At 44.3% G+C, this 18,578-nt stretch overlaps 2 protein-coding genes and 1 pseudogene across 7 annotated transcripts in view; 1 reads left to right on the top strand and 2 right to left on the bottom strand.

Moving 5' to 3' along the window:
• CENPP (centromere protein P) overlaps positions 1-13,958 on the top strand; it is a 206,151-nt gene extending 192,193 nt beyond the window's left edge. The window contains exons 6-8 of one of the 2 annotated variants that reach the window (XM_011378955.2): positions 11,953-12,032; positions 13,174-13,265; positions 13,637-13,958. In XM_011378955.2, the coding sequence (XP_011377257.1) occupies positions 11,953-12,032; positions 13,174-13,265; positions 13,637-13,767 (303 nt within the window). In that variant the 3' untranslated portion in view covers positions 13,768-13,958. Of the gene's footprint in view, positions 1-11,952; positions 12,033-13,134; positions 13,266-13,636 lie in introns of both variants that reach the window. The other variant, XM_023522566.1, reaches the window with a different exon arrangement.
• On the bottom strand, positions 2,755-4,918 carry LOC111731102 (annotated as a pseudogene).
• LOC105304687 (inositol-pentakisphosphate 2-kinase) overlaps positions 13,801-18,578 on the bottom strand; it is a 125,141-nt gene continuing 120,363 nt past the window's right edge. For 4 of the 5 annotated variants that reach the window (XM_023522558.1, XM_023522557.1, XM_023522555.1 and 1 more), the window contains one exon: positions 13,801-16,484. In XM_023522558.1, the coding sequence (XP_023378326.1) occupies positions 16,259-16,484 (226 nt within the window). In that variant the 3' untranslated portion in view covers positions 13,801-16,258. The remainder of the gene's footprint in view (positions 16,485-18,578) is intronic. The other variant, XM_011378959.2, reaches the window with a different exon arrangement.

The following is an 18,578-nucleotide window of genomic DNA, read 5'->3' as shown; positions in this document are numbered from 1 at the left end:
CCTTGATTTCCTGAAAGTGCTGCTTGCTATAGGGGAATTTCCCACCCCTCCCCCCACCCCCAAACTGGCTGAGGAGGAACTCTAAGTGCATGCGGCTTTGGAGAGCACCGGGGTTTCTGCCTGTGTGATCTGGGCTGGCCAAGGCAGGAGAGGCTCTCACTCTTCCCTTGGGTCCCTAGGATTGGGAAGGATGGATGAGGGCAAAAGGTTTGTGGGCCACAACCCAGCGCTGTCCTCCCTGCATCTCAGAGCTGCTTTCAGCAATGGCTCTAGCAAAGGTAGAGGGATTCCCATGAGAAAACCCTCTGGATAGTCTGGGAGTAGGGTGGGAGTGTGGAGGAATCATGCCAGGATGGAGCAATTAGAAGGGGACATAACACATCCTAGTTTTCTTTGGGAAGAGTGGGGGAGTGGTGTGCTATTGGACATCAGAAAAGGCAGTATTGGTCTCACCATTGAGCAGGTTCGGTTGGAATGAAGTCAAAAGATGGCATCCTGGGTGACAGGACAACTCAGAACTCGCTGTGTTTCCTGGGCCAGAAATCGCTATTGGTACCAAAGATTACAGACAAACAACAAATAAAATTTAAACATGCAATTATAAAATAAGTAACTGAGGGGTTTTTTGAGGAATGTTTCTAGCTTAATACAATTTAAAAGAAATATGAAAAATATGTAGCAAAAAATAAAGAAGTAGAAAGAAATATGGATTTGGGAATGAGGAATTTCTTCCTTAGAGGTTTGAGAACCATTCAGTAATCAGTACAGAAGCACAGAAATGACACTTGAACTGGACTCCGAAGGGAGTCCTGGAAACAGGAAGGCATTTGAGGAATGGAAAATGGAGTACAAAAGAAGAAAAGAAAGAAAGTACATTTCAGTCTTAGGGCTAAGGAGGACACTGTCCTGGGTGAAATGGAGAACGTGTGAGGGAGTAAGATTCTTACTGAGCGGGAAAGTCCCACCGTGTGTCTTGGTTTATTCCTATGGCTACACAGGACAAATGCATTCAGGGCTGCACCTGTCCCCTCTTCACAGGCCCCTGCCCCAGGCTGAATAATCACTAGGCCATCCAGGTGGGACTTGGGTGGTAGTTTTTTGTGGAGATATATATATATATACACATAGATATATATATATATATCATAGATATATATATATATATATATCTATGTGTATATATATATCTATGTGTATATATATATATATATCTGCTATACTTGTTTCTTCGGGTCACTTCCCAAAAGGAAACACAGTTAAACATGTGGTGCAGTTCCCTTCTCTTCTCTGGCTTGAGCTCTTGCCTCGGACCCTGCTCTCTCCATTCTTGGGGTTTCCTCCTCTCTGAGGAACATTTGGGCTGTCTGAAGCTCCACGTGCCCCTCTGGACGACCTGGTCTGCCAGACTTCTTCTGCAGGACAGCCAGACAGTACCTGTTGGCCTTTGGCCATGAGTTCTCTCATCGCAGCACAAAAGCAGTCACAGATTGTGCCCAAGTGAGTGAACGTGCCTGCATTCCAACAGGACTTTATTATGGACATTGAAGTTTGAATTTCATATGATTTTCACATGGCACACTTTGTTTGATTTTTTTAGATCATTTACAAATGTAAAAACCATTTTAGCTGGCCAACCATGCAGATACAGGAGCCGCAGAATTTATAGTAGTTGAAATTTGCCGCCCTTACTCCAGTGCCTCCCTCTTCCTGGTGGCACATCGACCCTTCATATGAGACTTTCTGTTAATAAAACCCCCCAAGTCTTTACTTTAAAAATGCTATTGGAATATATTTCTAAAATGTGGGTCACTGAGATCCTCTGATTCTTCCCAAGTCTCACAAAACAAAACGGGATGAAGAGGAGATGAGGCAAAGGGATGGGTCTATTCTGAAGCAGCCCAGGGCTGAGCAGGCACCAGGATGGGCTGTACTCGGGGCTGGCGCAGCGCAGGATATTTGGACAGGCCTTTGGGTGTCCTGGGGTGTTGGTGCCGGAAGACACCCATGAGTCATGCCCAGAGATTTGTGTGTGATCTGCAGTGTGTGCTGCAATGACATCCTTTGGCTTTCTCGGGTTTGTGAGCCACTATGGGCTTGGAATAGAGGTCTCCTGGTTGTTTTGTTTCAATAAGCAACATTTTTTTATCTCCTTCCAGACCAACGATACCCTAACAAAGCTACGGAGCATTTCTCAATTATTTTTGGGGTGGTTCCTGTGGTACAGGGCTCCCAGGAGCCTGCGTCTGAGAGAGCTTGGGGACACTGTGTTAACCCAGCCATAGGTCTGGTCTCTGCCCCCCACCCTGGTGAGCTGCTGTGCCCCTTATTTTACCAACCAGGGCCTCTCATGTACAGACACGTGTGGAGCTGAGTCTGTGTCTCATCCTTAGGACCCTGTCCAGGAAAATTGGGGCAATGTGGTTTATAAGAGGTAATTCAGCAACATAGCACTTCATCTTACCTCATGGGATGTTTACTTTAACCACATAAATAGTCTAGAAAAACTTGTCAAAATTAAGTTCGTACCATTAGACTTGGAAGTGTAGTCTTTCCATCTTCTATGTAATCAAAATATTTAAAAGTAAGACTCCTTTTATCCAGTCTTGTACCTTGGAGGGTTTTGTTAAAATTTCGCTTGGATAGTGTGTCATGATTGCACTTTGTTGAAATGAGAAACTTTAATTTCTTCTGGTTATTGTGCTGATTGGGAAATTTCCAGATTTCCTGGGACATCAAATGCTGCAGCCATTACTTCAGGCATATGTGATGATGCGAAGGATTTCCTTTCCAGAATTGCCCTAGAGTAGTCATTTCTTCCCTGCGATAGCTTGTCACAGTCTGAGACCCCTCCTCACAACCACAGCCCTTCCTGTGACCAAGAGGACAGAGCACCTGGTCAGCACTTGCCCAGAAAACTTTCTCAGTAAATGCCAAATGAATGCCAGCTGTGTTGTAGTTGTGCGCATCATTAGATTTTTCACAGATAATGTGCTTTCTTACCCTCTGCTTTCTCTTCCCTCACAGAGGTGCCAGCATGCTGTGAGGGTCAGAGTAGGGGCTTCTGGAAGACTAGAGTGGCTGACCCAGTAAATGCATTGAGAGTAAAGAGGGTGGCAATTTGCAGCCAGGGAAGGGATAAGGATTAGAGGGCCCTGGGAGTGATCTCGTGCTTGTTTTTTAACAGCTTGATATCCTTTATTTATCTATTGAATGATAGATAATATAAATAAATCTACATTTCAAGGATGAAAGCTTGCTATTACTGAGAATTCTCTTCAACATTTATTGCTACTCCAAAAACAGGAATGTTCCGTGCAATAGCAGCACGTTGCTTTTTTAGTTGATCATTCGTAGTAGTCATACTTATTTGCCTATGCTTGCCATAAAGTGAAATTACTGCCTGGGACGTCTCATAATTGATAAAGTCGGAGAGTGAACCCATTTACATAACTCTTAGTTATATTTCTTTTAAGACTCTCCAAGAGCAAATTAACTAATGTATGATGCTATTTACTGAAATGAAAAAAACCTAAAGAAAAAGAAACATCCTTCACTGTCTTTCATTCATGCCATTAATTATAACACATGAGGCAGCATAATCTGGTCTCTCCGATGACCTGAATTTTCTCTTTGTTGTTCATTCCATCCAGTACAATTGTTGCTATCATCAGCATCCATTGGTTCAGTTTTTACTCTTATCCCTCCTTCTGAATGGTGCAAATCATCAGGCAAAGAAGCCAACCAATTCGAATCATCTTAATGACTCATTCCAGATGCTTTTGAAACCTCTCAGCTGTTTCGAGGCGTCAGCATTTCTGCATCTCCATCATGACTCTCAAGGTCTCTCTTGCTTGATGGGGTTGGCATTCGTTTATGAGATGATGCACATGTACAAAGATCAGCTCAAGATCTAGCTTCTCTTGTCATTTTATACTCCCAGGGCTCCTTACCAAGATATCTAAGAAATTAATAAGGATAGGCATATTGAGTTTTCTCAGTTTATTCTTGTGATCCAGCTGCATAGGATGAAGCCGTTAAATGCCCTGACTTTCCAAAGGGTGAATGATAAGATCATCACATTGGAACTGGTTGTCAAACATCATCACTTTTGTTGAAAGTGGAGGCTTAAGAGCTAGGCCTTCCTGAATATTTTCATCTGTGTGCTCCTTGATGTACTTACTGCATTGGAGGTGGTGGAAGGGCACTCACTTGCTGTGGCTCACCCATTGTGGAAGATCAAGAACCTCAGCCCTGGGTTTACTCTGGTTACACTTGTTTTTTTTCGTATGTGTGCTCAAGAGGATGAGGAAGGGGCCATGGTGGCATGCTGGTACATGTGTCACACCACCTTGTCTTTCTGAACTCTTTTCCTTGAGAGGGCCTGGAAACACAAAAGCCCTAGTTGCTAGGAGTCCCAGTCTTGGTTTCTAAATACCCTCAGCTCTTTGGAGAAATGCCGATTCCCACTGAATAAATTAGTAACCTGTAAGTCAGTACTGATATACTGTTTAGGGGTAAAGGAAAACTCATTCTTCTGGTGGAAAGTCACTGATTGGATGTGGAAGGAATGAGGGAGACAGTCACCCTTTGGTAGCCCTCATGTGGTGAGTAGACATCCAATGAAGAGCCAGACAATGGCCTGGTCTCAGGATGTCCCCTCAGAAAACACCAATTACAGATGGAAAAGAGTGACTTTGGGCATCGAAACAGCATCATTTATTTCCATGGCACTCCTGGCATGGCATCATGGGGAGATGTCAGAAGCGGTCTGAGGCCCTACCGCAACCTGAGAGGCCTGCACTTTCCAAACTGCAAACTAGGGGACAGGGGGCCTGCAGTGGGCACAGGCAGGAGGATGGCCCCACTTGAGGCAACGCCTACTGCACATCTGCAGCTTGAACTAGAAACAGCAAGTGACCATGGGTGTGGGCATGCCTGCAGGGAGTTGACAGAAGGTCTTACGTACCCAGGCATAGTGGCTGCAGCTTTGGAGCACCCCCAGAACCATACATAAGAGCATGATTTTTATATAGCATCTGTGATTGTATAGACATAAAATGGTGTGAAGAAACTATACCCATGTCTGGTACAGAGGAGGCACTTAATATTTGTTAGTTTCTTTTTCAAAATGAGAGCAAATTGCACTTCCAAGTATGGATGTCATAGGCATTTGTAAGCCTTCTGACTTTGGGAAGGTTTGGAACACTTGTCTCAGAATTTTTAGGCGCAGGTATAGTGCAGATGCCCAGCATGGCTCTGACAACCTGCCTTCTGAGCTGCACATGCCCCATGCCTAGAACCCAGGAAATCATTAGCTTGCTGTTAAGCAGTCCCTCGCCAGGGCCCCCACCTATTGCTGCTGTGGGTGATGCCTGTGGATGTAGGCGGGCAGGCTTTTCCTCCTCTTTCTGCGCCCAGGTCCTTGGAGTCTGTGTGTTGTGTCAGATGACAAAAATAATAAAATTTAATAATGAGTTTGATGCTCTTTATTCAAGGGAAACTGTCCAGTGCCTCGCAAGCAGGGAGCACTCTTCCTGAGGGGGAGTGTTCTAGAACATTAAAGAGGCCGCAGGGAGACAGGCCAGAATTGGCCCTCAGGTCCTGTTTTCTTGGGGTAAGGTGAGCTTGCTCAGCTGAGTTGGAAGATTATGATTGGCATCAGGTGTCATCCGTAAGTGAGCGCGAGCTAACTTAGGTTTAAATCTGTGCCCTGAGCTGGGCCTCAGGGGTGGCCTCCATTTTGTGGGTCTTGATCTACAACGTAACTTATTAGTTGCCCCTGCCTCAGCCCACTCACGTCTTTTCTGTGCTGTGATGATATGAGGGTTGGCCTCCTCCTCCCTCCTCTGTCATGGATCATTCCAGTCAGCACATACACTGTGCAAGCACCTCACGTCCCTCGCTGCCAGCTCCTGCCAGTTCCCTTATTCCCCTGGCAACACAGCCTCCTGGCAGAATTGCCTGTACATGGGTCTCACCTCCTCACTTTGGATTCTTCTTCACCCCCAGAATCTGGCACAAGGCCCTGCACCCCACTAATACCCTTGTCTCAGCACCACCGACAGAGCCACAGGGTCACTCACTCCTTCCTCCTGGAACCTTGCCTATCCTCCCAGCCCTGAGCTGAGCGCTTCTTCCACAGACTGAGCTGGTGCCAGGAGCCCCATGTCTTCCTGTCACGCCACCTCTTCCCCACCAGCACAATCGCCTACACCCTTGCTCTCCCTGATTCTTCCACATCCCTATATCCAGCAAGCCCTGTCCATTCTTCTTTAGGAACACATCCCATTGTTACCACCAGGCAAACCATCTGTCACTCCTGGCCAAAGGCCCCCCTGCTTCCTCCCTTGCCTTGCCCACCTCACCTCGTCCGCTCTCTACATGCCAGTCAGCATGATCTTGTCAGAATTGGAGTGAGACTGCGTTCTGGGTGCTGGGGTGTGAGCCTGTTATGTCCTGGCCCCAACCACCTCCCACCTTCATCTGTACCTTTCTCCATATCACCACTTGCCCTGCTGCTTTGTGGGACCTCAATAAGCCAGCTCGTTCCTGCTGTGGGCTGGCTCTGTGCTGTCCATTCTCCACCTAGAGTCCCCTCCCCCTTGTCTTTCCAACATTCAGGTCTGAACCCAAGTGTCACTTGCTCAAGGATGCTGTCAGATGGCCTCCCACCACTAGATGTATATATATGTGTTCCTCACTCCTGGATCCCCACTTCCAGAACAATGCTTGGTACCAACTGGGCCCGTACAAAGACTGCTGTTCACCTGTAGGGAGCAAGGCTAGATACTCTAGTTCCCTAGAGTGGAGGAACATTCCTTTTAGAAAAAATTATGAGTCTGGGGTGTGGTCTCTCTAAAGTCAGCTTTATTGAGGTCTAATTTACATACAATAAAATGTACCTCTTTAACTGTATAGAGTTTGCTGAGTTCTGACATATGTCTTTGCAGTCATTCTGTCCCCCTGGTGACTCCTGCTCTGTTCTTTTCTAGAATCTTATAACTGGAACCATGCTGTTATGTGGATAACATTGCTGAGCATGGTCCCATTGTGTGGATGGCACCTGTTGTTTCTTCACCCACTGTGGGGGAGATAGGACCTGGTGTATGCTTTGAAAGCATCACTCACTGTTATTAGTTTGGGGTTTTTATTAATGCAATTTTTTGCATGGACATATGGTTTAATTTTCCTTGGGTAAATACTTAGGCATGGGACTGCTGGATCATATGATAAGTGTATGTTTAACTTTATAAGAAGCTGCCACACTTATCAAATTCCCACCAGCAATGTATAATATTTCTAGTTGCTCCACATCGCCACCAAAACTTGCTATTGTTAGTATTTTTGATATTAGCCATTCTGGTAGGTACGTAGTGGTATCTCATTGTGGTTTTAATTTGCATTTCCCTAATGACTATCTTTTGCCTTCTGTATCTCATCTTTGGTTAAGCATCTTTAAATCCTTTTCTGACCATTTTTTAAAATTAGGTTGTTTGTCTTATTACTGAGTCATAAAGTGTTCTTTATGTATTTTGAATGCAAGTTTTTGCCAATATTTTTGCTTAGTCTGAGGTTGGCCTTTTTCTTATCAATGGCTTTTAAGCACAGTAGTTTCTAATTATGAAACCAATTTCTCAGTTACCCAATTTATTTTTCTTTTATAGATCCTTTTTGTGTTGTATTTGAAAGATCTTTGGTTAACCTAGGATTACGAAGATTTTTCTCCTATGTTTCCTTTCAGAAGTTTTATAATTTTATCTCTTACATTTATATTTATGATCCATCTGGAGTAGTTTTGTGTATATGAGGTAAGCACTGAGGTTCATTTTTCTACATATAAATATCCAATTGTCCTAGCACCATTTGTTGAGAAGTCAGGGATGAATTCTGTCCCACAGTGTGACCTCACTGATCTCACATAGCTCTGGACCAGGCTGTCTTCGAAATACAAAATGTTACTAAAATTAGACTAGAGCCAAGACAAATGGGGAAGGAATAGTGTTTTCAACAACTGGCGCTTAAATAATTGGATATTCACAGGCAAAAGAATGAAATTGGACCTCTACTTCATACCATGCACAAAAATAAACTCAAAATGGATCAAATATCCAATTTTAAGAGCTAAAATGATAAAACTTTTAGAAGAAAATAGGTTTAATCTCTGTGACTTTGGATTACATTTTTTAGCTATGATACCAAAAGCACAAGCCAAAAAAGGACAATATAAATTGTTCTTCACTAAAAACTTTATTGAGTGACACCATTAAGAAGTAAAAAGACAATTCACGGAACGGAAGAACATTTTAGAAAACCATATATCTGATGAGTGATTTGTATCTGGAATATATAAAGAACTATTACAACTCAATAATAAACAGGAAAATAACCCCTTTAAAAAATAGGCAAAGGATCTGAATAGTTGTTTATCCAAAGGTGTACAATGGTCAATAAGCACATGTAAAGATGTTCTACATCATTGGCCATCAGGGAAGTGCAAATCAAAACCACAATGAGATACCACCTCACACCCACTAGAATGGCTAGAATTTTAAAAAAAGAGGAAAGTAATAAGTGTTGGCAAGGAGATGGAGAAATCAGAACCCCATATACTACTGATGGAATTTAAAAATTGTACAGACACTGTGGAAAACAGTTTAGCAGTTCCTCAAGTCGTTACATACAGTTTCATATTACTAGCAATTCCACTCCTAGATATATAATCAAAAGAAATGAATACATGTCCATGTAAAAACTCATATAAACATGTTCATCACAGTATTATTTCCAGTAGCCAAGAAGAAAAAACCACCCGTGTTCATCAGCCGATGAATGGATAAACAAAATTATCATATCCATACAGTAGAACGGTCTTCAGCAAAGTAAGAGAATGATACATGCTGTAATATGGACGAGCCTCAAAAACATGCTAAGGGAAAGAAGCCAGTCACAAAAGACCACATATTGTATGACTGATTCCATTTGTATAACATGTCTAGAATAGGGCCATCTATAGAGACAGGAGATTAGTGGTTGCTAATGGCTAAGTGGGGACGAGGGGGTCCTGAGAGGATTAAGGGAGGTTAGCTTAAGGGTACGCGGTTTCTTAAGGGGATGATGAAAATGTTTTGGATTTAGAAAGTAGTAATGATTATATAACCTTGTGAATATACTAAAACCCACTGAATTATACACTTTAAAGAAGTGAATTTTGTTACGTGAATTATATCTCAATTAAAAAAAAAAAAATCATTGAGTCAGCCAGACATAATCTTTGGGAACATATTGAAGTCAAGATGAACTGACATATCTGTTGACACTCAAGAGAACATTTATACTCAGGATTCAAGATTTCACATTTGTTTAAGGGGGAGGCAGGTTGGGGGGGCGATCTGGTTGTTCCTCCTCAGCAGTGGGCTGGTGTGACTGATAATGCACACAAGGCTGGTTTTCTTTAATGTTCTGTTAAAAAATTTGTTCCCTTTGGACCAGCATCTAGCAGCCATTCCAACAGCAAAATAGGTCTCACGTAAAACTGGGGTAGATAGCAAATTGTCAACATTCTCACAGCCACCATTTTTCTATCATAAGCACCAGGAGAATTCTTGAATGCAAACTCCAGGCATATGGCAAACAGCTGAATAAACACACATTTTGAATCACCGCTTATGACAAGCTTCCTGTGGAAGCCTGATGGGTCCAGTGTGTAGTTCTAATTATTAGTGATCACGTCTAGGCTCTGCTCTTTGTGTTGTCTCTGGGCTGCTCATCGGCTTTCTTCCTATGTGTCATACTCTGAACATATCTGAGGTCACCAGGCAAGTGAATGAAGTCGGACAAACAGCAATATTATTAACTTGTATAAAAGAAAACTTTCTACACATCCCCCCCGCCTTCTCCCACTTCCTCCGCAACACAAGCTGAATGCCTGACCTCTCCCTAATGTCAGCATTTCTACTTTTAGTGGTTAAAAAAAAGAATAAAAGGAGTACAATTTATTTTTTAGTGAAAGCTTCTAAATCTGTAAACTCTCTTTTTGTTCATGAAGAGAAGGCCTAGCGAGGCTTTGAGGTTTGCCGGGAGGCTGAGCCTGCAGCCAGTTTATACCGCCTTGGGCCCCATGCTGGAGCCAGCCCAGGCCACATGCTGCAATAGCTCAGCCTGGAAGTTACACTGCCACATTCACATGTTCTCCTCTACATTCCTCATACAGTTGTTATTAATTTGGAAGAGCTTGAGGTTTAAAAATCAACCAGCAGTTTCCATTTAAAACACTTAGGTATACATTTTAAGTAAAAATGGTTTCGGTGAAATTAGCTTAAACCAGGCCCACTCCAGTATTTGCTCAGGACAGCTTGGTGTTTGGACGTGTTCTTGCTCTGTCGGCATCTTGCACACATGTATCTGAGAACACTGGACTCACACTCTAGGAACAAGATCACTGATATGTAGGCTAATCCTTTAAAAGCTGTGACCTATCTTTGTCCGCGCAAAACCTCATTTGATGGAGCTTAATTAAGTTCAGTTCACCAAATACTTGTGGTCTCCAAAAGGCCCTATCCTCTGAAGCCTAGATTGTCCATCCACAGTTTTTGCCCTGCCCCTTGTCTTCAGGGGTTCTCTGACTAGTTTGTAGACCAAGCAGTTCTCAGGTGAAGCTGCTTTCCATGAGGCTCAGAGTGGCCACATGGCTAGGTTTGGGTTTGGAACATGGAGGGGTTTGCATCTGACTTAAGCATCAGCCCAGGTGTGCATTTCTGCAGCAGGCACTGTGAGAGCAGGGAAGAAAATGTGTTCTAGGAACCTGAAATCTCACTGTGGAGCCTACTTTAATAGTCTCTCTCATATCGCCCCAACCCTGCAGTCTATTCCCATAAGAGCAAACAAAAGTTTCTAAGAACTGAGACAACGGGACCACTTGTAACTATATCTGTTGTGCACATTCTGTTGTTTTTCTAATAACCTGAAAGCCAAGTCTAAATTAAGGTGTCAGTTCTGATATACTAAAGATTCCCTGGGCCTACTGCACAGATAATAACAGACATTTCCAGAATTATTATATTATGTGGGGGAAAGCCACCCCTTGCTTAGAGTTTGCAAGCCTAGAAATTTTTGAAATACCACTTCATTTCTCTCTTTTAGAGAGAATATTTTTTACTCTAAAATGATACACTGCTTCATCATGAAGCTGACTTTTTGCAGGGCATGCTCCCCAAAAACCCATTACACAGAATAGTTGGGCACTGTGCCTGGGGGAGATGAACAGTTCGATGGGAGAGTAGCCGGCCGGCCTCACGCTATGCTGGAGCTGTCTGGTTACTGATGTGCAGGCTGGAGCCGTTCGGTGGCAAGTGTGAGGATAGAAAAGTGGGAGCATCCACTGTGGTGGAGGCTAGCCCACAGACTTCAGTTTGAAAGACTTTTAAAGCCAAATGCCAAAGCTGTAGAGCAAAACAGTTGCTATACCATGAGAAACCTGGTACACAACAGCTCATTTCAGTCATCAGGGTCAGCAATCACCTTGGTGAGTCGGCTGGTCCCTGTTGACTGGCCGCCTCCGGGAAGGATGGAGGGGCTGTCTCCGATTGGAGAGGACTAAGAAAGCAGGACGGCCAAATGCTACAGGACCTTGGGCGAATAAACCGGTGACACTAGAACAAAGTTGTTCTGTAACATATTAATACTGGGGAGTTGATAGAGTGGCAGCTTAGAGGCCATGTAGCAATGGAAAGATCTAGAACCACAGCACCAGTGAGCACAGGAGGCAGAAATGTGGATGATCATGGCCAGGGCACCACGATGCCACATGCTATACAGGTGCCTGGCACATTGGAAACTTAAAAGACTTTCAGGGAATGGGAGACACCTCAAAAGGGTTTCTCACTTCTTTTTAGTCATCTGGAACAGCATCCCGGTGCCCCACAGATTTCTCTGTAACTTTTTTTCTCCCCATAGGAAAAGTACCCAGCAGCTGTGCACCTCTCTGAGGGAGCCTCCTCCAGCTACATGAAGATCCAGAGCACCAGCAAGCCAGGGTGAGTGCAGATGCCCCATGGCACACTAGGCTAGCCTCGCTGGCCAAGTCCCTCCCCAGCAATCAGATGGCTGTTTCCTGTTAAAAACAAGGATAAAAATAGAAGACAAATATACACTACCTGACATCTTGAGAGATGTCTGTGGAGTCATAACAGATATGCAGCTGGGTAGGGGGGCTCACTGAGCGAGAGAAAGGGAACAGAGGGACAGTGAATGTCTGCATAGTTGGTAGGGGGAGGAAAACGCCAGCAGGTGGATTCACTGCCAGGGTCCTTAGGGGACCACGGAAGGGAGGCCAGGAAGAGGTAGAGCTGTTATGATCAACTTATTTCAGAAAAGTTCAGGAGGCTACAAGCGCTGAGTGAGAAGACTCCTCTGGGTCTCTCAGGTGCCATGGGCGCCCTTGTGTGTGCACGCGGAGAGGTCTGCCTAAATGTGATGTACTTGGTGACCTGCACATGAGCGCCTAAAGATCTTTTGATTTCAAGCCTTAAAATTGTGTCGTAGTTTTGAAGGCTTCTGGGACTTGGGTTTTAATAATAAGGTGTTATTTCCAGATTTCACCTCTGGTGGCACATGTAGCTGTAGATCATTTTCAGTGCTTATACTCCATTGGGCGAATATATGTATTTCTGCATTCTTCAGGTCTTTAGCATTTGGGTTGTTTTCCACTATTCCTAACCTTCCTGTTCATGTCCCCTGGCACATGAGTATACAAGCTCCTCTTGGGTGTATACCTAGAAGTGCAATTCCTGAGTCCTGCAGTAGATTCAGCTGTCACTGCAAAATTCTTTTCCAAGTAGTTTATCAATTTATATTTCCCACTGGTAATTGGAAGTTTTTGTTGCTCTACGTCCTGCTGTACTTGTACTGTCACACTAATATTAGTGGGTACAAAACAGTGTCTGTGATCTTCATTTCCATTTTCCTGTTTGTTTGTGTTATTCATGTTTGACTGACCATACTTCCTCTTCATCTGTGGGTAGATGTCTTTAGGAGCAGGGCCAGCTGAGCATGGCCTCCGGGAAGGTTGGGTGGAGGGCAGCACTCCTGCCTGGGTGGGTGTCCTCTTCTTGCTGCATAGTTTACTCTTTTAACCAGGTTTCAAAGGCACTTAGTGATGGATCATACCTCTTTCAGATTTGAATTAGTAATCGTTTGGAGGATACAAATAGATGAAGAAGGGAAGATTTTGCCAAAGCTGGATCTTCTCACCAACGTGCCACAGCAAGGTAGAGAGGGGCTCCGTGTGGGTGTTCTGGTGACTTCCTCATGTGCCTGACAGAGACATCTACTTATTTCATCTGGTTTTCAAGTTGAAAATCTCATTATTGTACTTTTTACCTCAGTTTTTAAAATATTTTTAAAATAATCTGTGAAAAAGCACATGCTGGGGCGGGGCGGGGGGCGGTCGCGGGTCGCTCCCTCATGGGCCTCCTGGGCTGAATGCACGAGGGGAATGTTCTGCCTCTGCCTCTAACACACAGGTAAATGCTGTGTTCACAGTCATGACACCGTCATCCTGGCTCCCACTCAGGGTGGCCAGTTGGGGAGGAAGGAACGGTCTCGGTGAAGTTTCTTACCCAGTGTGTTTTCTTTACAGCCCTGAAGTTGGACAAGAAGGGAGTCATAGAAACTGCTCCTCTCAGCTTCCGAAGCCTGCTAGGAGTGCTGGGCATTGAAGCAGCTCTAGAAAGCCTAATAAAGTCGCTTTGCACAGAGAAAAATGACTAGTTCCCGAACAGTGAACACATAGGAGTCAGATGCTGCACCAGAAGGCATGTGATTTTATTGAATATAAACATGTTATTTTCCACTGGGAAACTATACCTTTAGAACATGTTGTCTAAGCAGTTGTGGCACATTACATATAAACTGTCAGGACACAAAAAATAAATACAGCTATTTAAATGCAAAATGCCAAACGAATGATATGTATATTTTTAAAAATAAGGTTAATATTTGAGAAAGTACAAGAGTGGGTGTCTGTCCTTGGATGCGGGAAGCTGTGTCATCATCCCACCCCACCCCACCCCACCCCTGCCCAGCACCCAGTCTAAGGGCAGAGGCAGCTGCCCAGCACCTGGGGGCTCTTGGAGCTTTATTCCTTAGACATTCCTCAGATGTATCTTCCTCCTCACCTCCCTGCTCTGGAAAGCAGCCATTGGAGGCGTTCAAAGCACCTCTCCAAGAGTCCTCTGATGGTCACTCTTCTTGGTCTTCCACAAAAAAGTGAAGCATGAGCTTTAAAAACGCAGTAGGACTGCAAAGATTGCATTGTTCACCCACACAGGGCCTTAGTACCCCCATCCCTCTGCACAGAAGAAACAGGGTTGTTGTGTAAGTCCCCCAGAGTCTAAGTGCTGCCCTGACTTCAGTCACCCATTTAAAATGTTGTTAGAACTGGTGAAAACATTGTTTCAATCAAGTGAAGTGAACACCGCAGTCAGGGTAGAGGCTGCAGTGGAGTGAGCATAGCAATGTTGGACTAAGGCCAGCCTAGCAGGGGGCACTCATCTAGCTGCTCTTACTCCACGTTTCAGACTGTCCAGTCTGGCTGGGATGGACCCTGGGACACCGCCCAGCCAGCCTCCTCAAGGGGCTGGGATTCCAGAGCTCTGTGCACAGGGACCCAGGGTCCTCTGTGGACGGTAGTGCTGGGCAAGACCATGTCCATGTGTCATCGTTGTGTCCCATGCACTCCATCCCCTGTCCCAGGACAGCACCAAGGAATAACCTCCAGCCAAAACAACACTGACAGCTGCTTCCCTCCCCACACTCTGGAGCCTGTAACTCGCCCATGAGAATGCAGATCCACATGTCCCTAGAGATGGAGTCTCCAAAGCCCCCAAACCTCAACACACTCATGACGAAAGGTGTGTGTCATTTGAGTATCTTTTTGACTCTCTGAGTATAGAAGTAAGAAGTAAATGTTAGTGCAGAACTGAAGAATAAATTCTAGAAGAGCTGGCTTGATTCAAACGTGTAATTCTCAAGTTATCGCAAAATTCCCCACAAAAATTTACAATCAGCAAAATATTCTTATTTTTCATGTAGCATTTTCATATAATTCCATGTTTTCACTAATATTATAATATGTTACAATAAGCCTTCATTAGTCCCTCAATATGATATAAATAATCAAATCTGTACAACCTACCATAGAATAAAAAACTGAAGCCAAGATTCCCAACAGTTTCCATAGCAGCCAGGCACACTTTGGGTGACCCCAACAAGAGCCCTCTTGGTACCAGCCAGGAGTTGCTCATCTTGCAGAAGGGAGGTGGCCCAGCACCACTTGAGGCTGCAAACACCATGCATCTTAGTGAAACCCGAGAGAGCAACAGGTACCGAGAGGAGAGAAAACTCAGTGCTGGCTCTGGAGAGCTGGCTGAGATTCCCCAAACACCCCAAAATGCCAAGAACACAGAGCTGGATGGAAGGAACACTGCTGCCCCCATGACACCCACCCTGGGCACAGCAGCTCAGTGGTACAGCTCTGCTTCCAGCTTCTACAGCAGCAATTTTAGGTGGGAAAGAATCCCTTGTCTCCCCTAAAGTTAAAATCATTCTGTAAAAAGACAAAACAAAAAAAGAATGCAAGTCAATGCTCGAATGAGTGGTGTTCACCCCTGACCTGAGTCCTGCGATCCCTGCCAACCCTGTGCAGAATGGCGGCCACGGCACCTCCACAGGGACCCCAAGTCCACAGTGCTCAGAACGGATGTCTGCACCAGCAATCCATCACTCTCTGCAGCAGGGAACCACTTAACTGTGCTGACGTGTCACTTGCATTAAAAAAAGTGACCAAGTTACTCAGCTGGGCAAGTTCCAGTAGTATCAATCTTTCCTTAAAAGTCCAAATTTTAAGATGTACATGACAATTCAAGTTTTTTATGTCAGGAGTCTGGTGGTAGGAGATCCAAACCTTGGGTCTTATAATAAGGCTTTTTGTATTAGAGATAAGACATGAGCCCAGGGCGGGAAGGAAGAACTGCCCAGAGGGGCCTCCCGAGACACAGCATACCACAGGGCTCACATCTCACATTCCTTGTCCATTTCTAGTACTCTTTCATTCCACATCTCCCAGAAGCAGCCCCACCTCAACAGTGGTTAAAAAGCAAAAACATTCACAGCCAAAAGTCACCCAACACAAGAGAAAATAGCTCTATCATTCAACCTTCACATTCTATCTTCAAGTTTCAAAGACACCACAGGAAGGAAGTTAGACCTTATGGAGAACTAATGTGCAATCTTCGCTTTCCTTGAACCTAGTCGACATCATGGTGGCATCTTTGGTGTGTACAGTCTTTGAATAGTAGTTGACTATCTTGCCATCCAGTTTGTACTGATGAGGGATGCTCTCATAGGGCTTGAGGTCAAGGTCCAGCACAGACACGGAGAAGGTAAACCTGGATCTTGACGAAGGGACGATGGGCCTTTGATCAGAGCTGGAAGTAAAAAAGCAATTTCAGACCTCCCAAATCCTCTTATGCATTCCATCTCTGTGCCAGCTGGATGCACTAGTGCTGGAAGCTTCTGCAAGAGAGGCACCTACTGTGATACCTGCCACCACACCAGATGAGAAAGGGTTAAAGTACAAAAATGGGAAAGCAATTATGTAGAATACGTGATTGATATTTCCCATATCCCAGTGGTATAAATGAATGCTGACAAAATTACTTTACTGTGGGCCAAGAATTACAAAACCTAAGAAAAAGTAGAAAGTAGATCTGGCCATTCAACAGCCAAATGGATAAAATGTTGAGAACAGAATTCTCATACGCCCTTCTCATTTCTGGTGAGAGCTGATGCTCCTTTCTGCTTTCTCATTTGGAGACAGAGCTGGTTTCATGTTTTATTCTCAAATTGTATTTGCACTGTTTTGTATTTTGTTCCCTAGGGCTTAGTTTTGTGGGTTTTCTAAACATCAGAATAGTCCTATGCTTAAAAAAAATATGAACAATTACTAGTACTTAAAAACAAACTAATTCTGAATTTTGTCCTAAGACTGTTATGCTTCCCATGTTCAGTGCACATCTGCATCCGGTTGACTCGTTATCTGGTGTTAGATGAGTTCAGTGGGGCTGAAGGGAAGTAGAAGTCCTGATTGCTCGATGCTTTCTACTATTTAAATAGTAAGTAGTAAGAAATCATTCAAAAAAAATCAAACAAAACTCTAATTTCAAAAGCTTCTGCCTGGGAGAGGGAAGGCTGACGAACACATTCCTGTTCTGATGAAGCTAATCAGGGCTTAGACTCTGACTCAGTTCCTACTCCAAAATACAGCTGATTGGAAAAATGAATCTGGGGCTCAGTTGCTGGGTTCTTAAACGATTCCCTCCTGAACAGCAGAGGACACACTTGCAAATTCAGGTCTTGCTTTGGAGTCTCCTCTCAGGGTCTAAAACCCAAGCTCCAGGCAGCTAGGCTTGGCATAGCACATGTCTCTAGCCCTCGACAGGGCTACACATTTTAAAGGACACCTCAATCTCTCACTTCAGAACTAGCGCCCAACAAAATGATGTGACCCTATCACACAGAGGCTTGGGGGAGGATGCTCCAAGGGCTTGCCCCTACGGGAAGTCTGACCGTTTGTCGACCACAGGAGCCCCCTTGTGTGGCTCCTGACACCTAAACACTTTGCCACCCTGGATCTGAGACTGGTGCCTATGTGGCTCAAAACCTTCTGGATACGTGTCCCAGCAACTCTCTCAACGTGTCAGTTTTTATTGAGGGTACCAGGGCCCCAAGCCCTCAGCAGGCCTCTCACATTTCTGCATCCTGACTGTGTCTTCCCCTCAGGCAGGGCACTGGATAATAACATCTCATTCAAAACTAGCTTAATCCAGCTAATGGATTCCTCATAGCTAAACACTGGGGGCATTTTCTTTAGTAATAACAGTTTTCAACTAAACAGAACAACCATTTTTTAATATTTTAGTTATACCCTATAAATGTGCCTCCAAGTTTCCTATCAGAAAATGGGTAATTCTGTACCTGCCGAAGAGCAGGAATCCTAGGAATATTTAGTTCAAACGCACTAGAAAAATGGGTGGCTAGCAGCCAGTAACAGTCATCTTGACCCTGGAACATTTGTCAGAAGCATGCAGAACATTCCGTAAATACTGTGCATGGGGTTTTGCTCCCTGCAGATCAATGCTGAAACTGCTACCTAATTACTAAGAGATTATCAGGTTTATCCCGAGTTCCTAAAAAAAGGTGGGGGAGGAGACCGGATGACAACAGTGATGTCCAGGAAGAGATGCTACAAACAGGCAGAACAATGCACGTGTTGCTTTAAAGGCTTCAAATGACCATGAAGGTCAGCATAGTGGGGCTGGTAGAGGACAGAGGAACAGGCCCACAGGAACTTAGTCTCTTGGTCCTCAGAACCTTGACAGAAGACGGGGGCTTCCTTTGAGAGAAAGGAATTTGCACCACAGTATCAAACCGCTTCTAAGTCCTTAGGGTGTTTTCTTAGAAAACAATAGTAATCTTCAATTTAATAGAACAATCTTTTAAAACTATTCTCATAAATGTCC

Source organism: Pteropus vampyrus, unplaced genomic scaffold (genome assembly GCF_000151845.1).
Source record: "Pteropus vampyrus isolate Shadow unplaced genomic scaffold, Pvam_2.0 Scaffold349, whole genome shotgun sequence".
NCBI classification, from domain to species: domain Eukaryota; kingdom Metazoa; phylum Chordata; class Mammalia; order Chiroptera; family Pteropodidae; genus Pteropus; species Pteropus vampyrus.
Note: the sequence above shows the minus strand (reverse complement) of the source record. Positions and strands in the feature narration are given on the sequence as shown.